At 45.9% G+C, this 20,826-nt stretch overlaps 5 protein-coding genes and 2 non-coding genes across 9 annotated transcripts; 3 read left to right on the plus strand and 4 right to left on the minus strand.

Moving 5' to 3' along the window:
* Positions 1-221: 221 nt before the first annotated feature.
* LOC100836235 (photosynthetic NDH subunit of subcomplex B 5, chloroplastic) lies at positions 222-1,713 on the plus strand. Its single transcript, XM_003564944.4, has 5 exons — positions 222-513; positions 649-703; positions 840-908; positions 1,048-1,106; positions 1,209-1,713. The coding sequence occupies exons 1-5, from the start codon at positions 238-240 to the stop codon at positions 1,437-1,439; spliced, it is 690 nt and encodes a 229-aa protein (XP_003564992.2). The 5' UTR covers positions 222-237; the 3' UTR covers positions 1,440-1,713.
* Positions 1,585-5,566, minus strand: LOC100836539 (putative leucine-rich repeat receptor-like serine/threonine-protein kinase At3g53590). The gene is made up of 9 exons (XM_003564945.4): positions 5,409-5,566; positions 5,133-5,253; positions 3,885-4,114; positions 3,607-3,788; positions 3,345-3,471; positions 3,179-3,250; positions 2,787-2,970; positions 2,537-2,651; positions 1,585-2,401 (listed from the first exon to the last, which is right to left on the minus strand). The coding sequence occupies exons 3-9, from the start codon at positions 4,033-4,035 to the stop codon at positions 2,135-2,137; spliced, it is 1,098 nt and encodes a 365-aa protein (XP_003564993.1). The 5' UTR covers positions 4,036-4,114; positions 5,133-5,253; positions 5,409-5,566; the 3' UTR covers positions 1,585-2,134.
* A 4,057-nt stretch (positions 5,567-9,623) lies between these two features.
* TRNAL-AAG lies at positions 9,624-9,704 on the minus strand. Its single transcript has one exon. It is a non-coding gene; the product is annotated as a tRNA-Leu (tRNA).
* A 650-nt stretch (positions 9,705-10,354) lies between these two features.
* Positions 10,355-13,830, minus strand: LOC100836851 (carbonyl reductase [NADPH] 1). 3 transcript variants are annotated; one of them, XR_731035.3, is made up of 5 exons: positions 13,435-13,830; positions 12,765-12,959; positions 12,241-12,640; positions 11,846-11,923; positions 10,355-11,707 (listed from the first exon to the last, which is right to left on the minus strand). XR_731035.3 is itself a non-coding variant. In XM_010234471.3 (4 exons), the coding sequence occupies exons 1-3, from the start codon at positions 13,813-13,815 to the stop codon at positions 12,242-12,244; spliced, it is 975 nt and encodes a 324-aa protein (XP_010232773.1). In that variant the 5' UTR covers positions 13,816-13,830; the 3' UTR covers positions 10,355-11,923; position 12,241. The 3 variants fall into 3 exon arrangements, 1 of the variants encoding a protein (XP_010232773.1); XR_001405901.2 differs by having other exon boundaries at positions 10,355-11,710; XM_010234471.3 differs by having other exon boundaries at positions 10,355-11,923.
* Positions 13,831-14,085: 255 nt separating this feature from the next.
* On the minus strand, positions 14,086-14,840 carry LOC112271163 (anther-specific protein RTS-like). The gene has a single exon (XM_024460228.1). It carries the CDS (start codon positions 14,637-14,639, stop codon positions 14,322-14,324), a length of 318 nt encoding a protein of 105 aa, XP_024315996.1. The 5' UTR covers positions 14,640-14,840; the 3' UTR covers positions 14,086-14,321.
* A 237-nt stretch (positions 14,841-15,077) lies between these two features.
* TRNAL-AAG lies at positions 15,078-15,158 on the plus strand. Its single transcript has one exon. It is a non-coding gene; the product is annotated as a tRNA-Leu (tRNA).
* A 4,017-nt stretch (positions 15,159-19,175) lies between these two features.
* Positions 19,176-20,594, plus strand: LOC104583368. Its single transcript, XM_010235287.3, has one exon. The coding sequence runs from the start codon at positions 19,317-19,319 to the stop codon at positions 20,319-20,321; it is 1,005 nt and encodes a 334-aa protein (XP_010233589.1). The 5' UTR covers positions 19,176-19,316; the 3' UTR covers positions 20,322-20,594.
* The last annotated feature ends 232 nt before the right edge of the window (positions 20,595-20,826 follow it).

Genomic DNA, 20,826 nt, shown 5'->3' on the forward strand with positions numbered 1-20,826 from the left:
GTAATTTAACAGGTAGTTTAGTAAACACAAAATAATCACTTTACTACCAGTAATCGTGTAACGATTTCTGTGAGTTGATTACTGGTAAGCTTTAGGCTCATTTCTTTACATGTATCAGGAAAAAGAGAAAGAAAAGTAGCAAAATTTCTGGACGGTACATGTCCAAACCATTATCCACTTGTTTTTGTCTGTTTGCAGGAAGGTACATGTGCAGCAGAAGCAAGCAAGGGTGTGGAGATGAGGGGAGGCACAGAGTTTGGGGGTGCGATAATGAGCATCAGCTTGGTGTCCGCCATTTCTGCAGCAGCCACCACTGCTCGTCCTCGTCATGGTGCAGTGAAGCAGCAGCTGAGCATAAAGGTGAAGCCACAGCAGAAGCATGCTGGCTGCTGGGAAAGCAGTGGCAATGGCAGGGCAGTGGTGGCGAGGGCCGGGCCGGGGCCACTGACGGAGATTGAGCCGGACCTGCAGGAGGACCCCATCGACAAGTGGCGTACCAACGGCGTCAGCCCGGTCTGTCCGCCGCCTCCTTGTCAGCTTTAGAATTTGTTTGATTTCCCTTTTGCAGGAGCATTTTCGTTGGTTCGTTGTGCTTGTTGTTGTGTTGTCTGAAGAAACTGAAAACACTGGGATGAAGTTGTTCTTCAGGAGGACTTTGTCTACGGAGTTTATGATGGCCACCACACCTATGATGAAGGCCAAGGTTTTATCTTAACTCCTTTATACTCAATAAATCAAATAAACGTGTTATCATGTATATAGCGTAAGCTCTATACATTCTCTAGCTAAAGTTGTGCTGACTCTGATGTGATGCGGTGAAACCAATCATCCAACTGAAGAAAAGAAGGGCTTCTGGGAGGAAGTAGGTGAGTGGTACCAAGAAGCTGAGCCTCCTCAGGGCTTCCAAGGTACACTCATGGTGCCTTTTGCTGTCTGGAAACAGTATACATGTCCTTGAATCTTTGTCCCACTCAGATATGAGATGCCATAAGACACTTTATTTTTCAAACAAGCTTGCTCATTAGCATAAGTGGCAATCTCTTGCAGCATTCATCTCCTGGTCATTTCCTCCTGCAGTCATCCTTGGCATGGCTTTCGGTGTGCCGGTAAGGATTAAATAGTTATTAGCCTTCTCTAACTACTTGCCTGCACCATCTGTCCTGTGTTCACTGGATGGAAGGAGACTCATGGTCTATTTGTGCCACTAGGGGGAGTACCTTTACATTGGGGCAGCTCTCTTCATTATTGTGTTCTGCATCATTGAGATGGACAAGCCGGACAAACCACACAACTTTGAGCCGGAGATCTACATGATGGAGAGATCCAAGAGAGACAAGCTCATTGCCGACTATAACTCCATGGATATCTGGGACTTCAACGAGAAATATGGCGAGCTCTGGGACTTCACTGTTAGCGGAGAGGATATCGTGAAACTATAGGTGCCATTCACAAATGGGGGGGCGGGGGGGGGGGGGGGGGGGGGGGTCACGTCGGCTAGATGCAGTTGAAGATGATATGTAGGACATAAACATTTCCTAAGGAAACCATGGATGACATAGCACCACGAAAAAGATCTTTTAAATAAAGCTGGAATAGGAAAGGCTCATTTTCTATGGTTTCGTCATGTTTGAGGTTCTCAGCCTGTAAAAACTACGCTTCATCCTCATATATGTATGTAAGGCCTCATATATGTATGTAAGGCTTCTTCCATTACATATTTGCATGTTCTCTGGACGGAGCATGGACCAGTGAGAAGAGCACATTATCCCTTGATCTCCCTGCCTGCAACTGCATGGTTATTTTGTCTTCTACAATTATTTTCAGAAAATACTATTATGCTGGACTAATGCAGTAGAAATATATAACTGCCAGTTCGGCGCTTACCCTTCCAATATTATAATATCTAACTAAAAAGAATGAATTGGCATTCTTCTTTACACAAGTTTAAAATCTATGGTAAATAAGGAAGAAAATAATCCAGGGTGAAAACGGAAGCTCTCAGCTGCTCCTGTTTTGTACAGTTGAGTTATAGCTGGTGAGCTGGCTCACTATGTAATCTAAGCTAATCTATAACCCTCATAAGAGAAAACTAGCTTAGCCTTTAGTCTTTGAATGCTATACATTCCACTCTTCTTCATCTTGATGCTCTGAAGAGCTGACTGCCTAGAGTCACAGTTGGGGTGCGTTCCACCGACATGACAGTTGTCAATCGGATCTCTTGCTCGCGTATGCGGTGTATCTCCGCCTCCACCAAGCTCATCGACGGACGAGTCTCGCTCATCGGGTTCAGGCACCATGAAGCCAAGCGCAGCAATTCCTTCATGCCTTCTGAGGTAAAGCCGCTGGTCATCCTGCTATCTGCAATTGCAGAGATATCACTTGATTCTTGAAAGTTCTGTACCTGCATACCAGCAGATACAAAGTAAAGGCAACTGAGAAAATTCCGATTATGATGATAGATATTATGAAACGAGAACAAAACTGCCTGTAAAGAAAATGCGGAAATGAACAGTCATCAGAAATCTGTAGAATTTACCCATTCAATAATGCTTTGGTCAACTACAGCTTTCCTTCCACTGATCAACTCCACAAGGAACACACCAAAACTGTATATATCGCTCTGTATGGAGAAAACCATGGACTCCTTCCCACTGTTCATGCAACAAAACCTCCATTAAATTCAAGCAGTGAATTCACCCACTGAAAGCACATAGGTTTGTACTATTTACTAATGATGAATTCAAATAATGTAAGAACTTTTAGCCCAGAAAAAGCTCAGTGGTTACCGAGGACCAAGGAATGGATCGTTGGATATCCTTGAAGATGGGCATGCGACACCTATTCGATCAAGTAGTCCTCGAATGCCAGCATCAGCAACTTTTGGTATGAAATCCTCATCCACCAGGACATTAGCCGTTTTGAAGTTCATATGAACAGCAGGAGGGGTCAGTGAATGCAGGTGACTTAGGCCTGAGTAACAGGAAAAGGTCATTTTGTTAAGATTCCTTGCATGTCTCGCTACTAAGAAATGAGCCAATTGATAATAATATATTTCATGATGGAATGGATTTATGAAAATAATTGCTGCTGATAAACGAAAAATAGAAAATCTCTGCTTGAATTTCTAGCAATGCCATGAGCAATAGACAGTACAGAGTTGGTAAATGTGGAAATTTACCTTTTGCAGTGCCATGGGCAATAGAAAGTCTCTGCTTGAATTCTAGCCTTACACCTGGACCATGGCTGTTGCCTTTAGAAGGATGGCATCAAGAAAAGAAATTAGCACTTTTGATGCTCTTCTTGTGCACGAGAGTAACAATAGGAGGTACAAAATGAAAACTCACCATGCAAATGTGTAGAAACACTGCCATTGGGGACATACTCATAAACAAGCATCTGCATGCCATTCTCCTGGCAATATCCCAAAAAATTTACGAGGTTACGATGACCAATAGATGATAGGTAGTTAACCTGAGGAGAAAAAAAAGCATCCAGACATGAGTTCAGAGTAAAAAGAAGCAGGTAAAACAACTTTCTCTGTTCTTGCATGCTCACAACATGCCATTCCTCTAAAGAATTTGTGGATACTGGAGAAATTTTTGGCACCTCTTGAATAAATTCCTGGCTAGGAGGAGAATGCCGCGTTTTAACAGCTATAACTGTGCCATTCTGGAGTAAACCATTGAATACATCTCCGAACATTCCATGTCCAATGAGATTCGAACTGCTGAAGTTATTTGTTGCTGATCTTAGTTCCTCCAGTGTCAGCCGTCTTGCTCCTCGCATCTCTGATACACATAGACGAACAGTTTGTAAGTGGAAATTTTACATCAGCTCGAAAGTATTGAAATTAACAGCCACTTGAAAAGTAATTTAAGTGATACCTGAAAAAGCTTGACCCGACGAATTACTCTCTGAGGAATCTGAAGTTCTTTTGCGGTGCCGTAGGCATAGTACTACAAGAACTATCACAGACCCTAGTAATGCCAAACCTCCTGCAGCACATCCTAAAGCTATTGCAAAAATGGTTGACATCTAGTATGAAATCTCCTTCAGAATATGGTAGTAAGTTTTGCAGCAGCAGTGATGGACCTTTCACTGATAGAGATATAACCTGAAAAGTAGTACGTTTAAGTTATCTGGACTTAGCTTTGAACTAATAACAACAAGAACATACAGATTGCTGAAGCAACATAGAAACAATACAAAATGAACTAAATAATTACAGAATGCCCATGGCAGATGTGCCCTTATGGATGGATTGATTCATCTGAATTTATTTCTTGATCAAACATGTTTAACTCTTCTTGTTTTTTGGAGCAGTAGTAAAATAGGAAAGTGCATTCCGACAATGACGTCAGCAGTACGGACCAAACAATTATTAATGCATAAATCAGAGAAACGACAACGACATTACCAGATGGGACAATGCAAATATGTTGGCATTCGAAACCAAATATTACGTGGCGTAACGGTCTGCGCCTTTTCCTTTTTATTGTTTTCCTTTTATTTTCCCAGATAACGCGCATAGCCGTTGTACTATTCAAAAAATTCGCGCCATAATTGAAGTTAGAGAAACCATACCTAAACTACCAAAATTTCGCGCCTTCTTTACGGAGAGCCTCCCAAATACAATAGCCTGTACTAGGTATTTTATTGGTTGACACTACATGACTACATGCTAATAAGAAATTGTTGACTGCAGCAATTGTCTAATAATAGGGATGCTCTTCTACTGTACAGATGGATATCAGTAAACAGTATTTTTCTCTAATTGCAAATCATGAATGCCTTTGCTTGGGCATTTTCCAATTTACAAATTCTAGATATGCATGCTGAATTGATTGGGCTCTGAAGCCACGCAACAGGACACGAATTCCCAATTCTGAAAAGAAAAAAAAAACTGAAACATAACAGTTCGTCCATACATGGTACATAAGAAACAACAAACATGCTGGATGATCCTTATCCCAGTTCCATCTGATTTCGATCAACAGATTTCAGAGCATTCACAGTTCTATCTACAAAACACCCAGCCAATTCCATCTGATTTCGATCCAAGAAAGCCAGCAGCGTGAAAAGATTGTGAAAATCCCACAGCATTAAGATTATCCAAACCCATATACAGTTACCTGCAGTTTTCCCAGGTCTCCTGGCGTCATCACCTTCCAGAAACAACATCAGGATCAAATGCAGAAGCCATGGTACAGCCAAGACCAGACTGTTCCTTCCGATTCCTGAGTTTTGCCCCTCCTGTTCGTATCATCACACAGGAAACAAAACCAGATCAGCCAAGAAATGCAAGAAACGTTCAGATTAAATCATGGGAGACAAAACATGAGCTATCTATCTAGCAAGAAAGATCCATGGAAAGGGAGGCAGCAAGCAGAACAGAGCAGGCAAGAAACCTCTGCTTCTTCTTCTTCCTCAGGTGGGTCTACTCTATCTTTTCTGTGTGCTGACTCCAATTGCTTGTGATTGAGAAGATATTGGGGAGAGAGGTTTTGGGGGAACGGTGGGGAGAGGAGAGAGCCCACAAGAAAAGCCAGCACCAGACGAAGAGAACCAGCAGGGGGAGTATATATAATGGCTGGGTTGGATTGAGCTGTAGGCATCAGGGCCAGGGCCAGGGCCAGGGCCAGGGGGCAAGCAAAATGTGCTTAAGAATATGAGCTTTGGCATTGCCGTTGCAGGTAGGTAGGTAGAAAGAAAAAAAATGCCCAATAAATCTTAACCCCCAAAAATGCAAGCTTTCCAAAAACGAAAACCACTTAAATGTCAGTTCCGTTTCTTACTGAACAGGCAGTTGTATGTATTATTTTTAACAAAAAGCATTTGGGTTTTTATATATAGTATGAACTGGTACATGAACTTGGATGTATGGATGTATCTCCCAATGATTGCCCCCACAATTCGTGTGGATCGCGACACCGAGCCAAATTCTTTCACTTTTTTAATACGTAGTATAATCCTCCAACTGTTTGCATTGTGTAGCAAAATCTGCAGCAATTCTTATATATCGTCAAATTTATTGTATATCCTCGAGTGAATCTTTGTAAGATTGTCTAATTTATTGTTCCCAGTGAGCTCAGCGACAAGAAAGGGACGGATGAAACTGAACCGATGGGCGGTGAGAGATGGGGAAAGAAGGAGCCAATGATTGTTGGGAAAGGGAACGAAGAAGAAGAAGAAGAAGAAGATGACATCGTCAGTAGTACGAGGCGTTCATGTCACAGTGACAGAGCTTGCTGCTGGAGGACAGTCAGGCTCGAGCTGCTCATCACAATATGTATACCAGACAGTAAAAAAAAATATAGCACAGAGAGGCTCACTTGTCAGTTAGTCCCAAAACCAGAATGTAATAAAAAATAAAAAATAAGAGGAAAAGAAAAACAGGTTTTCGAATGAACGCATGCATGCACTAGCATCCAAACCGGAGGATGCAAGCAAAAGATAGCGGCAGATATCCCAGTGTGTGTGAATGCATTTCCTCCCTGCCGAAAATGAATACTATGGATAGTGTCAGTTACTGCTACTTCACATGTAAGCAAGTCCTCCAGATGTGATCTCTGAAATCATTAATTGGCAGATTTTTCTATTTGAAGGAATCACATTAATTGGCGAAAAAGATAAAATGGAACGAATTCTTGCGGATGGAAATCCTCGGATTATAATTGGTGGCATGCAATTGCAGGCTGCCGTTTTGTTCTGTGTTAGTAATAAACTGCCTAATTGCGTGCCATATATCGCTACCAAGTATAGTGTCAATTACTAACCCCTTTGCAAAGACGAGAAGATAAGCCTCTTGTGCCATCATCAGATAAGTGTCCGCTGAATTGCTTGATTATTAGGGATTTAATTAATTACAGTAGATATCTGGTTTCTGTGACAAGTGTATTTATGGAAGGATGGATGGATGGCTGAGATGTGTCTGATCTGATGCCCATTCTTGTTCTGAGTTCTGACGGACTGACAGCTAGAGCGGGGATGGAAGATGCCAAGGCTGGGGGCCGGAAAAAAGGCCCTCAGATTTGTTGAGACAGATGGAGTGAAGGCAGATTTGCATGGCACTGTGAGAAGACAGCCTTGCACTACTTACTGACCATGCCATGCCACAGCTTTTAGCTAGCTTTTCCATATATCCTTCTTCTTTTGGATGAAGAAGACGTAGACACTTTTGCTCAGGATTGTAAGAACATTATTCCAATCTAATAAAACACCTCTATTTCCCGCAAAACGAAAAACTTTTTTGCGAAAGGCGATGGAAAAGATAAGGACCGCCGTCTTACGATTTCTGCATCGCGTGATCGATTGCACACAGCCGAATTCTGTTTGGCGCCCCGGAATTAATTAATCACCTTACAACAAGACACTAACAGAAAGGCAATACACTTTTTGGAAGCATAACGTATAACGTATAAGCAAGCTGGAAACTTTGTGCGCCGAAAGCCACATTTTTCTTCCTCTTTCCTCTGTGATTCACTCACGCCGTATGTACGTAGGTTCAAAAAAAATTAACCTGCATGCATGCAGCTAATCTTTTGCCCTATATATATATATCCTTGCGTAGTTGCATGAACGCGTGAGGTACACAGCCAAATCCTGTTAGGTCGGCGCCTGAAATCAGTTTACAAAAGATAGTATAATAACAAAGCAAAAAGGTACTACTACTGGTGCTTTTGGAAGCATGATAACGTGTAAGTAAGCTGGGCAGTTCGAAATTTTGTGCGCCGACAGCCACACCGATCGATCATGCATGCATGCACGCACGCACGCGCAAGCCCAATATTAGCCCATACTAGTTACTCTCCGTTCCTAAATAGTTGTCGTGAACAAATATTTAAATATTTTAGAAACGGAGAAAGATGTCTGTATCATTTTTGTTTCCGTGCACGTACGTCACTCGGAGACATAGGTACGTACCTTCGTATATACACGTTGTTGTGTACGCTATTTTCTTTCTCTCTTCTGGACTCTATTCCACGCATGCATGCATGGATGTACTTGCGCTTCCTGCGTTGCAGCTGGCTGCAGCTTTCGATCGAGACGGCCGGTGTCGGTCAGGCCGTAGCTAGCTAGCTTTGTTGTTATTAGTGAGTATGAGTATATATATACAGTACGTGTCAAGTGGGCAGTACAGCAGTGTATATATACGTACTCGTTAATTTGGTGGTTGGGCGAGTGCAGCACAGCTAGCTGTGACCGGCCGATCTAGAATTCGAGACATCGAGTTTGTCTCCACGATGGCATGGCATGTGAGAACTGAGAACGTAGATTAATTTACATTCAAGTATATCTCTCCTTCTTCGTTTCAAGAAAGGGCTTGCAGCTATCTGGTGCGCATGCACGATCGGGCTGCTGCTGATACTGTACATCAGTACAGGTACCGTCCATGACCATGGTGGTACGTGCTGTTGGTGCCAGCAGTAATTCTCACATCTGGAATTGGGTTTGACTGGTTGACCACGTACGAGCACTTGGCACGGCCGGAAAGAAGGGGGCTGCCTGGCTGGCTGACACGCGACGCCATGCATGCATGCATGTGTACGTCTTGACGCATGCAAAGCCTACGCGCGCTTTTCAGGGCTAGCTATACTAGTACCATAGAGCTATCGATCTTTTGACGTTGTAGAGAGTAGCACCTAGCTAGGATGCGCGTGCATGCGCTGGTAGTACAAAAAAGATAAACATCTTATTGACATGGGTCCCACAAGGAGTAGTACTAAGTATAGTCAATGGCATTCTTTACGAAGAAAGAAAGAGAAATGTTGAATATATCCTGCATTTTCCGCTTAACACGCACGCACCTCAGTTTGTGTACTTCGAATAAATACGGCACAAACATGAGTGACATGCTATTTCATCCGTCATATTTCTTGTCGAAATATTACATGTATCTAAATATTTTTTTAGAAATAGATGAATTCATTTTAAGACAAATTTAAGATAAAAATTATGAAATGGAGAAAGTACTCTACATTGCTACTCTCGCTCTTGGACCGGTGGGCAACCTCGCTCTTGATCCCCATAGTACTGATGCTAAGCACTCGATCTGGTCCACATTCCAAACACATATGAATATTTTTTAGTAATCAGTTCATGAAGACAGGCACACCTGGCATCCAAGTAGAGATGATGATGGTTCAATCATAACAACGACAGCTCAAAAGATTTGGCTCAATCATTAGCAAAGACTACGTCAGTACGTGTATTATGATGATTAATTCTTGATGATCGATCCATCGATAATATTTGTTTATAGTTATGGGTATCGTTGAGTATCCTTTTATGTCACAGACAGTTCGGGGCTTGGTGCTTCTTCTTTTTTTTTTTGACAAGATCAATTGCAGCACTTTTACTGCTACGTACGTACACTTGGTGTTGAAAGAGAACACGTGCGTAAACTCCATGTGTTGAGCATGGAGTATATATATGATCTGCCAGCAGCTGGCAGAAAAAAAAAGAGTCGGATTGGCAATCAGATCGTGTAATGATGGAGTTAAAGCTAGTCCTGCAAGGACAAAGCTGGGAGAAAAAAAATAAGTAATATGCAACATGAAACTGCTAGTCCTTCATGCAAAAACCTGTAGAAAAAGGAGTGACAAAAAAATAAAAAATTATATTGTTGACAGTGGGATTTGAACCCACGCCCTTTCGGACCAGAACCTTAATCTGGCGCCTTAGACCAACTCGGCCATATCAACTTGTTTATATAGAGTACGAGAATAATATACATATCTAGCCCTACCAGTGGAATTCAGCAGCTACGGCGCTTCTTGCGTGTCAAGATCCCAGGCGAGAGGACAGAAGAAACACGAGCGCGTTCGCTCGGGTGACCGGGCCGATCTAACTCAAAGAAACAGGGGACACTTTGCTTATGCCTACAGCCTGCTCACTCTCAGCACGTGTCACGTTCTGTCTCGAACTAACTCCGATTGGTAGTTTTTTTGGCTTGATAGTGACACCTCTGAAACGATTTCTACTTTATCACGGTTTGGTCTCACAGAGACGCGATGCATACCCAACATCGATTTTAAATATTTCTTGATCTTAGTTCTTTTAATTCATATGCTGATGTGTCTTGACATCAGCAATGTTTTAAGTAGATTGTTGGAGATCAATCTTTTTGTTGGAGAACTACTCCTAATACATAAGCTCATCTACACGGTATGTATGATAAGATGGAGCCGGCCAGCCCACCCTTGCACCTGGGCACCGGGCCTAGTCTGGCATCCATGTGATGATACACTGCTCTGCAACTAGCATTCTTGGCCCAGGTTGACTACCGACCCCCTAGCCTATCTGCACACACATCAGCAACGACCTCAGTCAAATATGCCACGTAGTTAGCAGATTGATGTTGAAAGGTGTCCTTCCTCTGATGAACTCAAGGAAGACGCGACTATACTACTACAAAGACACAGAGTATGTATACATCATCGAAATCAGGGGGTAGCCAAACCGAAGCTGCTGCTACACTACGCGGTCGATCGTGGATATACACACGCGAACAAGGCAAGTCCAAGTGCAATGTCCAGGAAGACAAGTGTAGGCGCTCCAGAAACCCAAGCACCGCATGTGACCCGCGCAGCGCAGCCTGACCAGAACAAGATAGACAGATGGTCTCGGACAGCAACGCTTCGACCCGAGTTCTCTCCCCTTCCTGCCGCAAAGCAAAGCAAAACCGTTTACCCCACAGGGGCATGGCGCATTCAAGGCCCAGCTAGGCAGCAGCAGCAGCCAGCAGCACTCATCATCCTGGGGTCCTGCCCCCTTCTTGTTCTCCGGCCGGCATGGCCTGGCCTAGCCTAGCCTTGCCAGCTCCGGAATTTTCTCACGGCCGACCGGTTCAATGCACACAACAAGATGGCTGGCCATTTTATACTATTGAGGATAAAGATTGTCTGGCCTTTACCATTGACCCTGATAGTACCTTGTTCCTCACCGGAAACCCACTTTGGCTCCCGAGATCCAGTGCTCTTTATAGTTCAAACTTCGTGAAAATCAGTTTCAAAAAAATCTGATTTTTTTTATAGTGTTATAGACGTATACTACATATCTGTACATTTTCGTGTAAAGATACATTGATTTGTGGTCTGTACAAAAATAACAAATCTAGAGATGTACAATAGCGCTATTATACATTCCCGGATTTGTTATTTTTGCACAGACCACAAATCAATGTATCTTTACATGAAAATGCACAGATATGTAGTATACCTCTATACTAACACTACAAAAAAGATTCAGATTTTTTGAAACTGATTTTCATGAAGTTTGAACTATAGGGAGCACTGGATCCCGGGAGCCAAAAATCCACGTCTCACATGCTTACTGACTGCAGGTTACAACGCACCTGTTCTGTTCTTCTCCAAATATGATCCGTGTGCTTTTGCGGCGTAGCTGTCGTCGTACGTACCTGCGATCTTCCAAGGCACTTGGTATGTCTGGATGGGGCAGCCCTGCTTTCCTCCATTACAGGCTTAAGGCCAACAAACCTGGCAAAACGGCCCAAACACGAGCGACAGACGATGCAGGGGTTGACAGTGAATTGGCCTGAGATCGATCCATTCCAGCCTAATCCTCCGTCCATGCGACGTGCACTTCAGTCCAGATCATCGCTGCAGAGCAAGAAAGAACAGGATGCTGCTGCCAGCTTGTCGTGTGTGCGCCTCCCTGCAGCTGCATGCCATATATCCTGGTGGTCCTGCTGAACATTCCGCTTTTTTCAGAACAGTCATTCACGACCAAGGGACATTTGGTATGATCTCATTTATTGAGGGAAATTAGAGAGCATGGGCCATGGGCATTCCATCAATGTGATGCTCAATAATCTTTTGACTACCTGGATTCAGTTGGACTTCTCCTGGGTTTACTCCTAACATGCGACTGGGCAGCTCCAATGACAGCCATAATGTATCACCTAGATTGATTGCATAGGCATGGTCAAATGCTGAAGATCAGAACAGTAATTCTAAAAGAGGAACCACCTAGTGAATGTAACAACAGAAGATATGGTAAGATGGTCCACACCATCCCTTCTATACTACTACTGTCCTTTACAGTAGAAAAAAAAAAGGCAAACCACAAGCCCATTAACAAGACATAGATAAATGTCAACACATCTCAATTCTCATGTCAACAAGTGCTACTGGGCAGAACAGCAGTTTGAACATATGAGTCTCGACTCAGGACTTCCCTACTTGTAGCTGGGAGAAAAACTATGGAAAGAGTAGTCACCTCAGAAGCTTATCTCACGTCTCTCTGCAAAGAATTTCCCAATTGTAGCTTGTTCCTGGGGTAATAGGGCGAGCCACACTCCAGTATCAGCACCTTCTTCCGCTGAAATATTCCCTTCCCAACCAGTCATGGCAGTCTTTACCCAGCCAGGACAGAAACAGTTCATGTAAATCTTTTGGCCTTCAGGCCTGTCCAAAAGTCTCCTTGCCATGAGTCTTGTATAGGCATTAACAGCAAGCTTTGAGACAGAATAGTCCGTGTACATCTGAGGCCAATCGTCAGGGGACCAACTATCTTGCTTTACTTGTTCGAGGAATTTCATGACCATCCCATCAATCAACTCCTCAGATAAACGATCATCAGTTAATAATTGCTCTTTCAGGCTTGCGTCACCGATTCTCTGAAATGGTAGGTAGTAGGTAGATAACGGAAAAAAACTTAAGGAGCGTTGATGCAATGCAGATTTTAATGCATATTTGGAAGGCCGTGGTGGATTGATATTGGAAAATGTCAAGGAAACTTACATTGCGCCTGCCGTTCACCCTGCCAAGCCTTGAGCTCACATTCACTATCCGGCCACCATACGGAGAAGGCTTCAGCAATGGTAGCATAGCTTCAATCATCCGCTTCGTGCCAAAATAATTTGTCTCGATAACTTGCTCAGCAAATTCAACGGAGTTATCTGCTCCTCTGTTGAAGTTTACACCTGCATTGTTAACCTGTAGCTGGGTTACAAGAGATATTCAGACAAACATCAGCTGCTACAAGTTCCAAACCACCAACTGCATACTTCAGGTATAATATAAGGTATTGGTTTCCTCCCTGTTAACTGTGTGCCGAACAACCTCGAATGCATAATTCTACATTTGACGTGTATATGAAATTGAATACTCAATTTTATACTACTGTACATGTCAAAAAAGAATTTGCGCTACAAATATAGAATTGTATGCAGCGTAGGCTTAGGCAACAGTATTTTCAGCCGCTCCATTAATTCTATCTGCTCAATATAAATTGCCATCCCGTATGAAACTTTTTTTTTTTGGCGAAAACATGAAGAATCATGGCAGCAAACTGAACTGTAACTTTTGTTTTTCATACTGCGGAATAGAAAAAGGCAAAGCAGTCGATTGATCAGTTTACACGAGCGACAACGCTGCAACTAAAGATGAGTTGGAAGAGCAATGATCTCACAAGGACATGGATGCCGCCGTGGGTGCGCGCCGTCCATGCCCCGAAGGCCTCCAGCGACGCGGCGTCCGCCACGTCGAGCGGCCGCCACTCCACGCTCGCGCAGGCCGCCTCCTCCATGAGCTTCACCGCGGCGTCCCGTCCGCGCGCGGCGTCGCGCGAGGCGAGGACGACGTGGAGGCCGTGGAGCGCGAGCTGGCGGGCGATCTCGCGGCCGATGCCGCGGCTGGCCCCCGTCACCACCGCCACGGCGCGCGCCGGCGCCGGAGCCAGGAGGTCCCACCAGCGCTGGTGGGGCTCGTAGGGCACGGCGCGGAGGAGGGTCACCTCCGCCCGCCGCTGCTCCCGCCGCTCCCTCGCCGCCGCCTTGCCCTTCTTCCCCATCCCTGTTCCCTGCTTCCCCCAACTTGGTCGAGCCGTGTAAATTGAAGTCTCGCTGGTTGTCTGTTACATGCTCCTGGACCCGGCCCAAAGGCCATGAGTTAGGCCCAACTAAAAGAGCAAGGGGAACTCAGTTACAAGGTTGAAGTACTAGTCCATGGGCTTCATTTCAGTAGCCTCCTGCTGAATCCCTTCTACACGAAACAGACCTCTCTCACTCTCTGTTTCTTGCAAAGCAGCAAGCAGTATCATTATCGATCGTGAGACGTGATGTATAAATGGAGTACGTATATATTTCATGACTGATCACCATGCGTACAAACATCGAATTAGAATGAAATGCGAGTGACCATACTACGTAGGCGGAGAACTAGATTATGTGTGTCCGTCCCTAATTCGTACGTTGGGTGATTTGCATATATATCATGAATGCCATGCCGTCGCTGTTATATATAGTTCATGTGTTCCGTTCGAATAGTAATAATCGATCGATCAATTGGTCGGGTTCATCAGTTGAGATTATTCTGGCTGGAGCAGTCGGAGGAGCGGAACATGCCGGCGTTGGTGCAGTCGAGGAGGCAGACGGGCAGCAGTTTCCGCTCATCGTCGATGCGGACGGCGGACGGCATGGTGCTACTCTTGTAGCAGTCGAGGAGGCACGACGTCGCAGCATTGCCGCAATCGGCCACGCACTGCGTCAGCCCAGCCGGGCGAGCCCGCCGCGCCCCGCCCCGGGCCCGGCGGCCCCCGGCCAGCTCCGGCGCAGCCATCAGGTTCCCTGCAGCCTTCGCTTCTACGACGTCGACAGTGGTGGTGGCAGCAGCCATCGTTACCAGCGCCAGCAGGAGCACCGCCGCCGCGGCAGCTTTAACGTTGACAACGCCTGCCACTGCAGTGCGTGGGAGCGAATGGATGTGCTTTGCTAGGGAGTGTGAGTGTATAGTTGTGGTGTTTGTGCCGTTGTGGAGAGGGGAGCTTGTGTTGGGTTGGGTTTGTATATACGTGCGGATATTTGTAGCGTCAGGCAAGGGAGGGATCAGGGATGTATGAGTTCTGTCTCGATCGGGCAAGCAAAGGAGGCAGCTAGGCAGGCACTGTATGTGTGAGCAACAGAAAACCGGTTTGCGTCGTACACATTCCATCCATCATCCTCTCGCTCGTTAATTAGCCTGTCCAATTCTACTGGTACTAGAAACTCCAGTCTGTCCGCACCGCAACTGATCAATAACTAAGAATAAAAACTCTTTGTTCAGTCTGAGCAACAAGTTGATATGGCCGAGTTGGTCTAAGGCGCCAGATTAAGGTTCTGGTCCGAAAGGGCGTGGGTTCAAATCCCACTGTCAACAATGTCTTTTTTACCTTTTCTTTCCTTCGCAACCCCTCTCTTCTGTATTCATAGATACTCCCTCATCTTCCATATCTAAGTATTCGTTCTATATCTTATACACCATTGATTGATTTCTCTCAAACATACAACCATGCCACATCATGTCATCATATCATTTTATTTGTTCACATCCATTTCATATTTTTTACACATGCATGCATTGTATTTTCCGTCAAACTATCTCCACAAGAGAAGAATTTACAATTTTACTATATGCTTTTAATTTTGGATACTCTTTCGTTGCTACTCAATTTCACTCATGTAACGAAAAGTTTGCACAACAATGTGCGGTTGATGGCTCATATTTATTTTGTGATACCGTAAAAGAGCTCACGACGGAACCGCCACATCCCACTGAAAGAATGGTTGCATCAATCTGACACCACAATGTCAAATCTATAATTTATTTTTATTTCTACTTCAGGATCTAGAATTTAATCCTAGTTGGCACGGATACAACATCATACTTCACTAATCATCCAAGTAATGCTTGATTTATTATGGGATGTTTGTTTTAAGAGCACAAAACTATTGATCACCAACTAAATCATCCGATACAAAGGAACTAATCAAGTAGAACCCATCACATGGCCCCTGCAGTTCACACACACACACATGTAGCATCCTTGCAATAGCCATATTGATAACCGGCGCAGCGCGGCGGCACTGCACAAAACAAGTCCAGCTAGACTTACCACAGGGGATCACGGTGTTGTGATCATCGCATTTTTTTTAACCACATCTACAGAAACGAAAGAAAGATTTTTTTATTTGATATAACCTCACATAATCCTTATATGGAGAAAGAGATTCGGTATCAACCTATTCTTACCAGAAGACACGAGCAGGGACATTATCAAGATCGATGCCACGATGAAAATGATCTTGCGAGCCATGGCAAATTCTTGACTTGGCTGTCGATTTATCATGACACATGTATTTATAGGGAAGATTTCGGCTATCTTCCTTCTCGGTCATTTATGTCTTCACAATAAATTTCTGCTCTAGCATTAATTTAGGTAATCTCTAAAGATTGGATATAAATTTTCTATCTTTAGAAATTACTTCAAATCATCAAATTAAAGGGAATCAATATTCCAATATTTAGAAATTCGTTCGACATATTCAACGTATCGACATCACCCACCTCATCGTCAGCGCCAACTTGAGAGCCCATGCCCCGGGCGCCGACCTCCGCCTGGTTTCTATTATTGGGCTTCGCTCATCCGTCTGCCGCAAGATGCTGCACCTCAATGGCAGCTCCTCCGTTTCCGCTTCGTTGCGCCTCGTGAAAGGGCATTTCTCTCCCAGTTAATTTTGGTGGTGATGACAACACGTGTTGTGGACTAATCGTGTGTTAAATATTTCAGATTTGATATCAAATGGCGCAAAACGATTCGATGCCCTCAAGTTGGAAAACGAAGAGTAGTGGAGTTTTAGCGGCTTTTTCGGTTATTGAGTCGTAGGAACTCCGTACTATTAAGAGGGAGTCCACATGGGAAGGTAATGGGTGAATCGCTTTTCACGTACGCAAACAAACATCTTGCACCCACATAAAGCCTACCAAGAAGTGAGAGAGAACCAACTCTAGAGCCTAACTGGTGTGCATTTGCCTGCCCAGGTCCGGAAGTTCCGGTGGGGTTCTGGCACCACGGAACTTCCGCCCAACCTCCGGACCAGGTCCGCAATGCTACTGGAATCCATTGTGGATTTCCGGAAGTTGAACCGGAATAGGGCCGGAACTTCCGACCGCCCAGAACTTCCGGTGACCAGTGGAAGTTCCGCCCCTGGAACTCGCAGTGCATAACGGTTAGATTTTGGGGAGTCCAAATAGATACCCCTTCGTCCCCAATGGGTTTTCTGCCCGAGCACGAAGCAAAGAACAGCCCCCTCTCTCCCAAGAACTCTCTAAGCTTCATTCTACTAGATCTCCCTCCATAAAGCTCCCCCCTTGTTGTTGTTTTTAGGATTGGAGGAGAAGACCTAAATCTAGGGTTTCACCAAGTCACAAAGTTGATTCCCCTTGTTTCTCTTGTGGATTTCATTTCTCTTGGGCATTTGGAAGCCCTAGACGGAAGTGGTTGCTTTGAGCTCGTTCCTTGGGGATTGTGGAGCTTGAGGATTTGATTGGGAGCCTCCAATTGAGTTGTGGAGCTAACCCCGGTCAAGTTTGTAAAGGTTCGGTCTTCGCCTTCAAGGAAGCCATTAGTGAAGCTCACTCACCTTTGTGGTCCCGTGAGAGGAGAACAGAGTGAGTCTTTGTGGCATCTCTGCCTTTGTGGTAGAGCACTTCTCCAAACGGAGACGTACACCTACCCCAATCGGTGGAACTCCGGTGAAATCTTCGTCTCTCGTGTGGTATCCATTTACCCTTTACATTCTTGTTATCTAGTTGCTTCGGCTATTGCTTCGGCTATTGCACTTCATCCTAGGGTTCTATTATCTTTAGAGAATTTAGTAAACCCTAGGTTAAGTGCTTGTATCTTTCTAGAAAAAAAAGATTAAAAAAAATTAGTCGCCTATTCATCCCCCCTCTAGCCGACCATACCGATCTTTCACCTCGTCAAGGACATCGCCAAGAAAAACCGTGGCCCACGCGTCCTGGTGGCCTGCGTCGAGCTCACCGTCGTCGCCTTCCGTGGCCCCAAGGAGGGCTACCCCCACACTCTCGTTTTCACAAAGAATGGCGCATTCGTTTTTTGACGTCGAAGTTTGATTGATCAACAATCAGACCACAATATGTACATTATGTGTTATAAATTTTATAGCGTTGGAAACATTTTCTAAATGCGAATCCAATGATATAATTTTGGTAGTACGTAATCTTCACACGATTAGTCTAATTGTGGGTCAAAGCAAAACCTCGAAATGTGTGCGCGTCATTCTTTATGAAAAGAAGAAAGTAAAACAATAGCTTCCGTGTTCTTACTTGTGCGGATAAAATTGTCATTCTTGTAGCCTAATGAACACTGCCATGATTTTAAGTTCAAGTATGGTGAGATATAAAGGACTTTGAGAAAAATCACTCAAAGGAGAGATGTATATCAACAACAAAAATATAGCGAAGTGGAAATTCTCGATACATTTTTTGAGAATAATCATCTGATTTTATTGATGTGATAATGGGAGTACAAATTGAACAAAGTAAAGTGAACACCACGTTGACATTGCACCAACGTCGTAATTTTTTTTTATACTAGAATAAGCTACGCGCCTACGCTACATTACAAGAGTCTATTTTAGAGTTTTAGAGTCTACGCTTTCGTGGCAAAACTCCGTGCATGCGACACCTCGTCCGGGCGGGCCATAGCATGCAGTCTACCCCATCCTGATGGCCATGCGAGGAAGAAAATAGAACCAGACAAACTTTATTCCATTTAACAGCGTCATCACCATCAAGTTCTTTTGGAGCGAAAATGTGCTAACAAGTTTTTTTTTTCAGTATAAAATGCCCTAACAGTTTTTTTTTGAGGGGTTAATGCCCTAACACTAACAGTTTGTCGAGCTTACGCATTTCGTAGGAGGTGCAGGCCCACGACGATCGTTACTAACCAGCAACCGTGGCCCTTTATAGGCCAGATGATATGGCCCGCTAGTCAAGGCCCGCGTCAGCAGCCGGAAGGCCCAGCGGTCTGCCGCTGACAACACCCAGGTTTTCGCGAAGCCAGTCGCTCGTCTCCTTCGCCCCGACCGTGACGCTTTGCTAGTTCGATCCTTGGATCTGTACATCTCCGTCTCCGCACAGAACAAGAAAGAAATGAACAAACCCAGAGAGAGGTTTAAGCACTACTCGAAACCTCCGCCAGCGAAGAAACCAAACAGGGGAACCGGATCACATTACGCATTCACACACACAGGACACCGGACACCAGGATGGCGACGAGACGACGACGGAGACCGCAACGACGTGCACTGCGCCATTCCCTCTGAGCCACGACGAATCAGCTCGTCGCTGTTGACTGACTGACCAGCAACAAGGACGACTTGCAAAGTTTTCCAAGTCGTCCCCAATGACCCTCGCTCTCGCTCCCGATCCATAAACCCTCAGCGACCCATCAAATCCATCCACTCACTGACTAGCTAGCTCAAGAGCGACTAATTCAACTCCAATTCCGCCATGGCCGCCGCCACCGCAGCAGCAGCAGCAGCGGCGGGGGGTTTGTCCCCGTGGGCGAGCTTCGTGGAGGAATCCCTGATCATGCCGGGGCGGAACCCGGGGCTGTTCCTGCGGCTCGTCGCGCTCCTCTTCGCCCACACCTTCGTCTTCCTCTCCCTCGCCGTCCGCTCCGCGCACCCCGCCATCCTCTCCCTCCTCTCGCTCCAAACGGACCCGCGGCCGCGGAGGAGATTCAACGGCTTCGGCCGCGACCGCTACTCCGACTACTACTACCCGTCGGCGACCGGCGGCGGCGACGAGGTTATGGAGCATGGCAGGACGCTGCTCCTCGTCTACCTCGCGTACCTCGCCAGCAAGCTCGCCGCGCAGGCCGCCGTCGCGCTCGCCGCCTCCGCCCTGGCGCGCGGCGGCAGGCCTTCCGCCCTCCGCGGCAGGATCGGGAGCCTCGCCGCCACCGCCGCCTTCCTCGCCGCCCTCGAGCTCGCATCCACGGCGCTCCTGGCCGCGTGCCTCGCGTCCTGGTGGGCCACGACCTACGACAGCACCGCCATGGCGGCTTCCTTCGTCTCGGGAGCCCTGCTGTTCGTGCTCCTCTGCGTCGCCGTCCCCGCCCGCCTCTCCCTCGCCGCGGCCGTCCCGATGGCCATGGCCGCCGTGGCTTCGTCCGCGCCGGACGTCCTCGGCGGGCCGAGCGCTCTGCGGCGGGCGTGGCGGCTGATGGCCGCGAGGGAGAGGAGAAAGGAAGCCGCCGTGCTGGTGGCCGCGGCGGGGCTGCTGCCTGTCGTGGCATACCCGGTGTACGCGTTCGCGCTCGCCTGCGAGCCGGGGCCGCGGGACTCCGTGTTTGTGCTGCTGGCCATGCTGCCCGGGTATCTCTTCCCTTCCGTCGCCGTGCAGCTCTACTCCACCGTGGCCGCCGCCGTCTTCTACCACCGGTTCGGCGGCCCTCACGAGCCTGCTGCTGCCATTCCCTTGACCACCGCCACGAAAGCCATAGCTAGCTAGCGGCCCTGCGCTCTCTGCTGAGACGGTGGACCATGGCATTCTGCCAACACATACGTACACCGGCCGACACATTTCTTGTGCAAAAATTGTGTCGTAGAGATTTCGAGGTGGACCTAACAATTACGAGAGGGACTATTCACTTATACCAACTACTTTGGTGTAGTTGATTAATTCTTTTTTATTTCTACTTACTTAGTGCAAGCTTTCGGGCGGCAGAGCCACTCATGTTAAAGCAAGTCTTGAATCCGGGCGGCTATGCCACTCACGTTGAAACAAGACCGTTGTGATTCCGGGCGAATCCGCTCACGTTAAATCACAACTTATATGCACTAAGTACTTAGAAATAATAAGGCCTAACGGGGAGACTTATATGAACAAAGTAGTACTATATTGCTTTAGAAATATTAGTACAAGACAGAGCATACACACCTTACACTTGCTCACACCTTGTTCGCCACCTTCTTCACTTCCTTATTCTCTACTACTCAAGGTGTGAGACAAGAGC

The sequence above is a fragment of the Brachypodium distachyon genome, chromosome 2 (assembly GCF_000005505.3).
Source record: "Brachypodium distachyon strain Bd21 chromosome 2, Brachypodium_distachyon_v3.0, whole genome shotgun sequence".
In the NCBI taxonomy this organism is placed as follows: Eukaryota; Viridiplantae; Streptophyta; class Magnoliopsida; order Poales; family Poaceae; genus Brachypodium; species Brachypodium distachyon.

Excerpts from the sequence above, each read along its gene's own strand:
- LOC100836851 (XM_010234471.3), bottom strand. The coding sequence starts at position 13,815 with ATGGGGAAGAAGGGCAAGGCGGCGGCGAGGGAGCGGCGGGAGCAGCGG. Across the intron at positions 12,960-13,434 it reads ACGGCGGCATCCATGTCCTT|GTTAACAATGCAGGTGTAAA; the intron begins GTGAGATCATTG and ends ACCCAGCTACAG. Across the intron at positions 12,641-12,764 it reads GGGTGAACGGCAGGCGCAAT|AGAATCGGTGACGCAAGCCT; the intron begins GTAAGTTTCCTT and ends CTACCATTTCAG.
- LOC104583368 (XM_010235287.3), top strand. The coding sequence starts at position 19,317 with ATGGCCGCCGCCACCGCAGCAGCAGCAGCAGCGGCGGGGGGTTTGTCC.
- LOC112271163 (XM_024460228.1), bottom strand. The coding sequence starts at position 14,639 with ATGGCTGCTGCCACCACCACTGTCGACGTCGTAGAAGCGAAGGCTGCA.
- LOC100836235 (XM_003564944.4), top strand. The coding sequence starts at position 238 with ATGAGGGGAGGCACAGAGTTTGGGGGTGCGATAATGAGCATCAGCTTG. Across the intron at positions 514-648 it reads GTACCAACGGCGTCAGCCCG|GAGGACTTTGTCTACGGAGT; the intron begins GTCTGTCCGCCG and ends GTTGTTCTTCAG. Across the intron at positions 704-839 it reads CACCTATGATGAAGGCCAAG|AAAAGAAGGGCTTCTGGGAG; the intron begins GTTTTATCTTAA and ends ATCCAACTGAAG.
- LOC100836539 (XM_003564945.4), bottom strand. The coding sequence starts at position 4,035 with ATGTCAACCATTTTTGCAATAGCTTTAGGATGTGCTGCAGGAGGTTTG. Across the intron at positions 3,472-3,606 it reads GCCAGGAATTTATTCAAGAG|GTTAACTACCTATCATCTAT; the intron begins GTGCCAAAAATT and ends TTTTCTCCTCAG. Across the intron at positions 2,402-2,536 it reads ACCAAAGCATTATTGAATGG|GTACAGAACTTTCAAGAATC; the intron begins GTAAATTCTACA and ends GCTGGTATGCAG.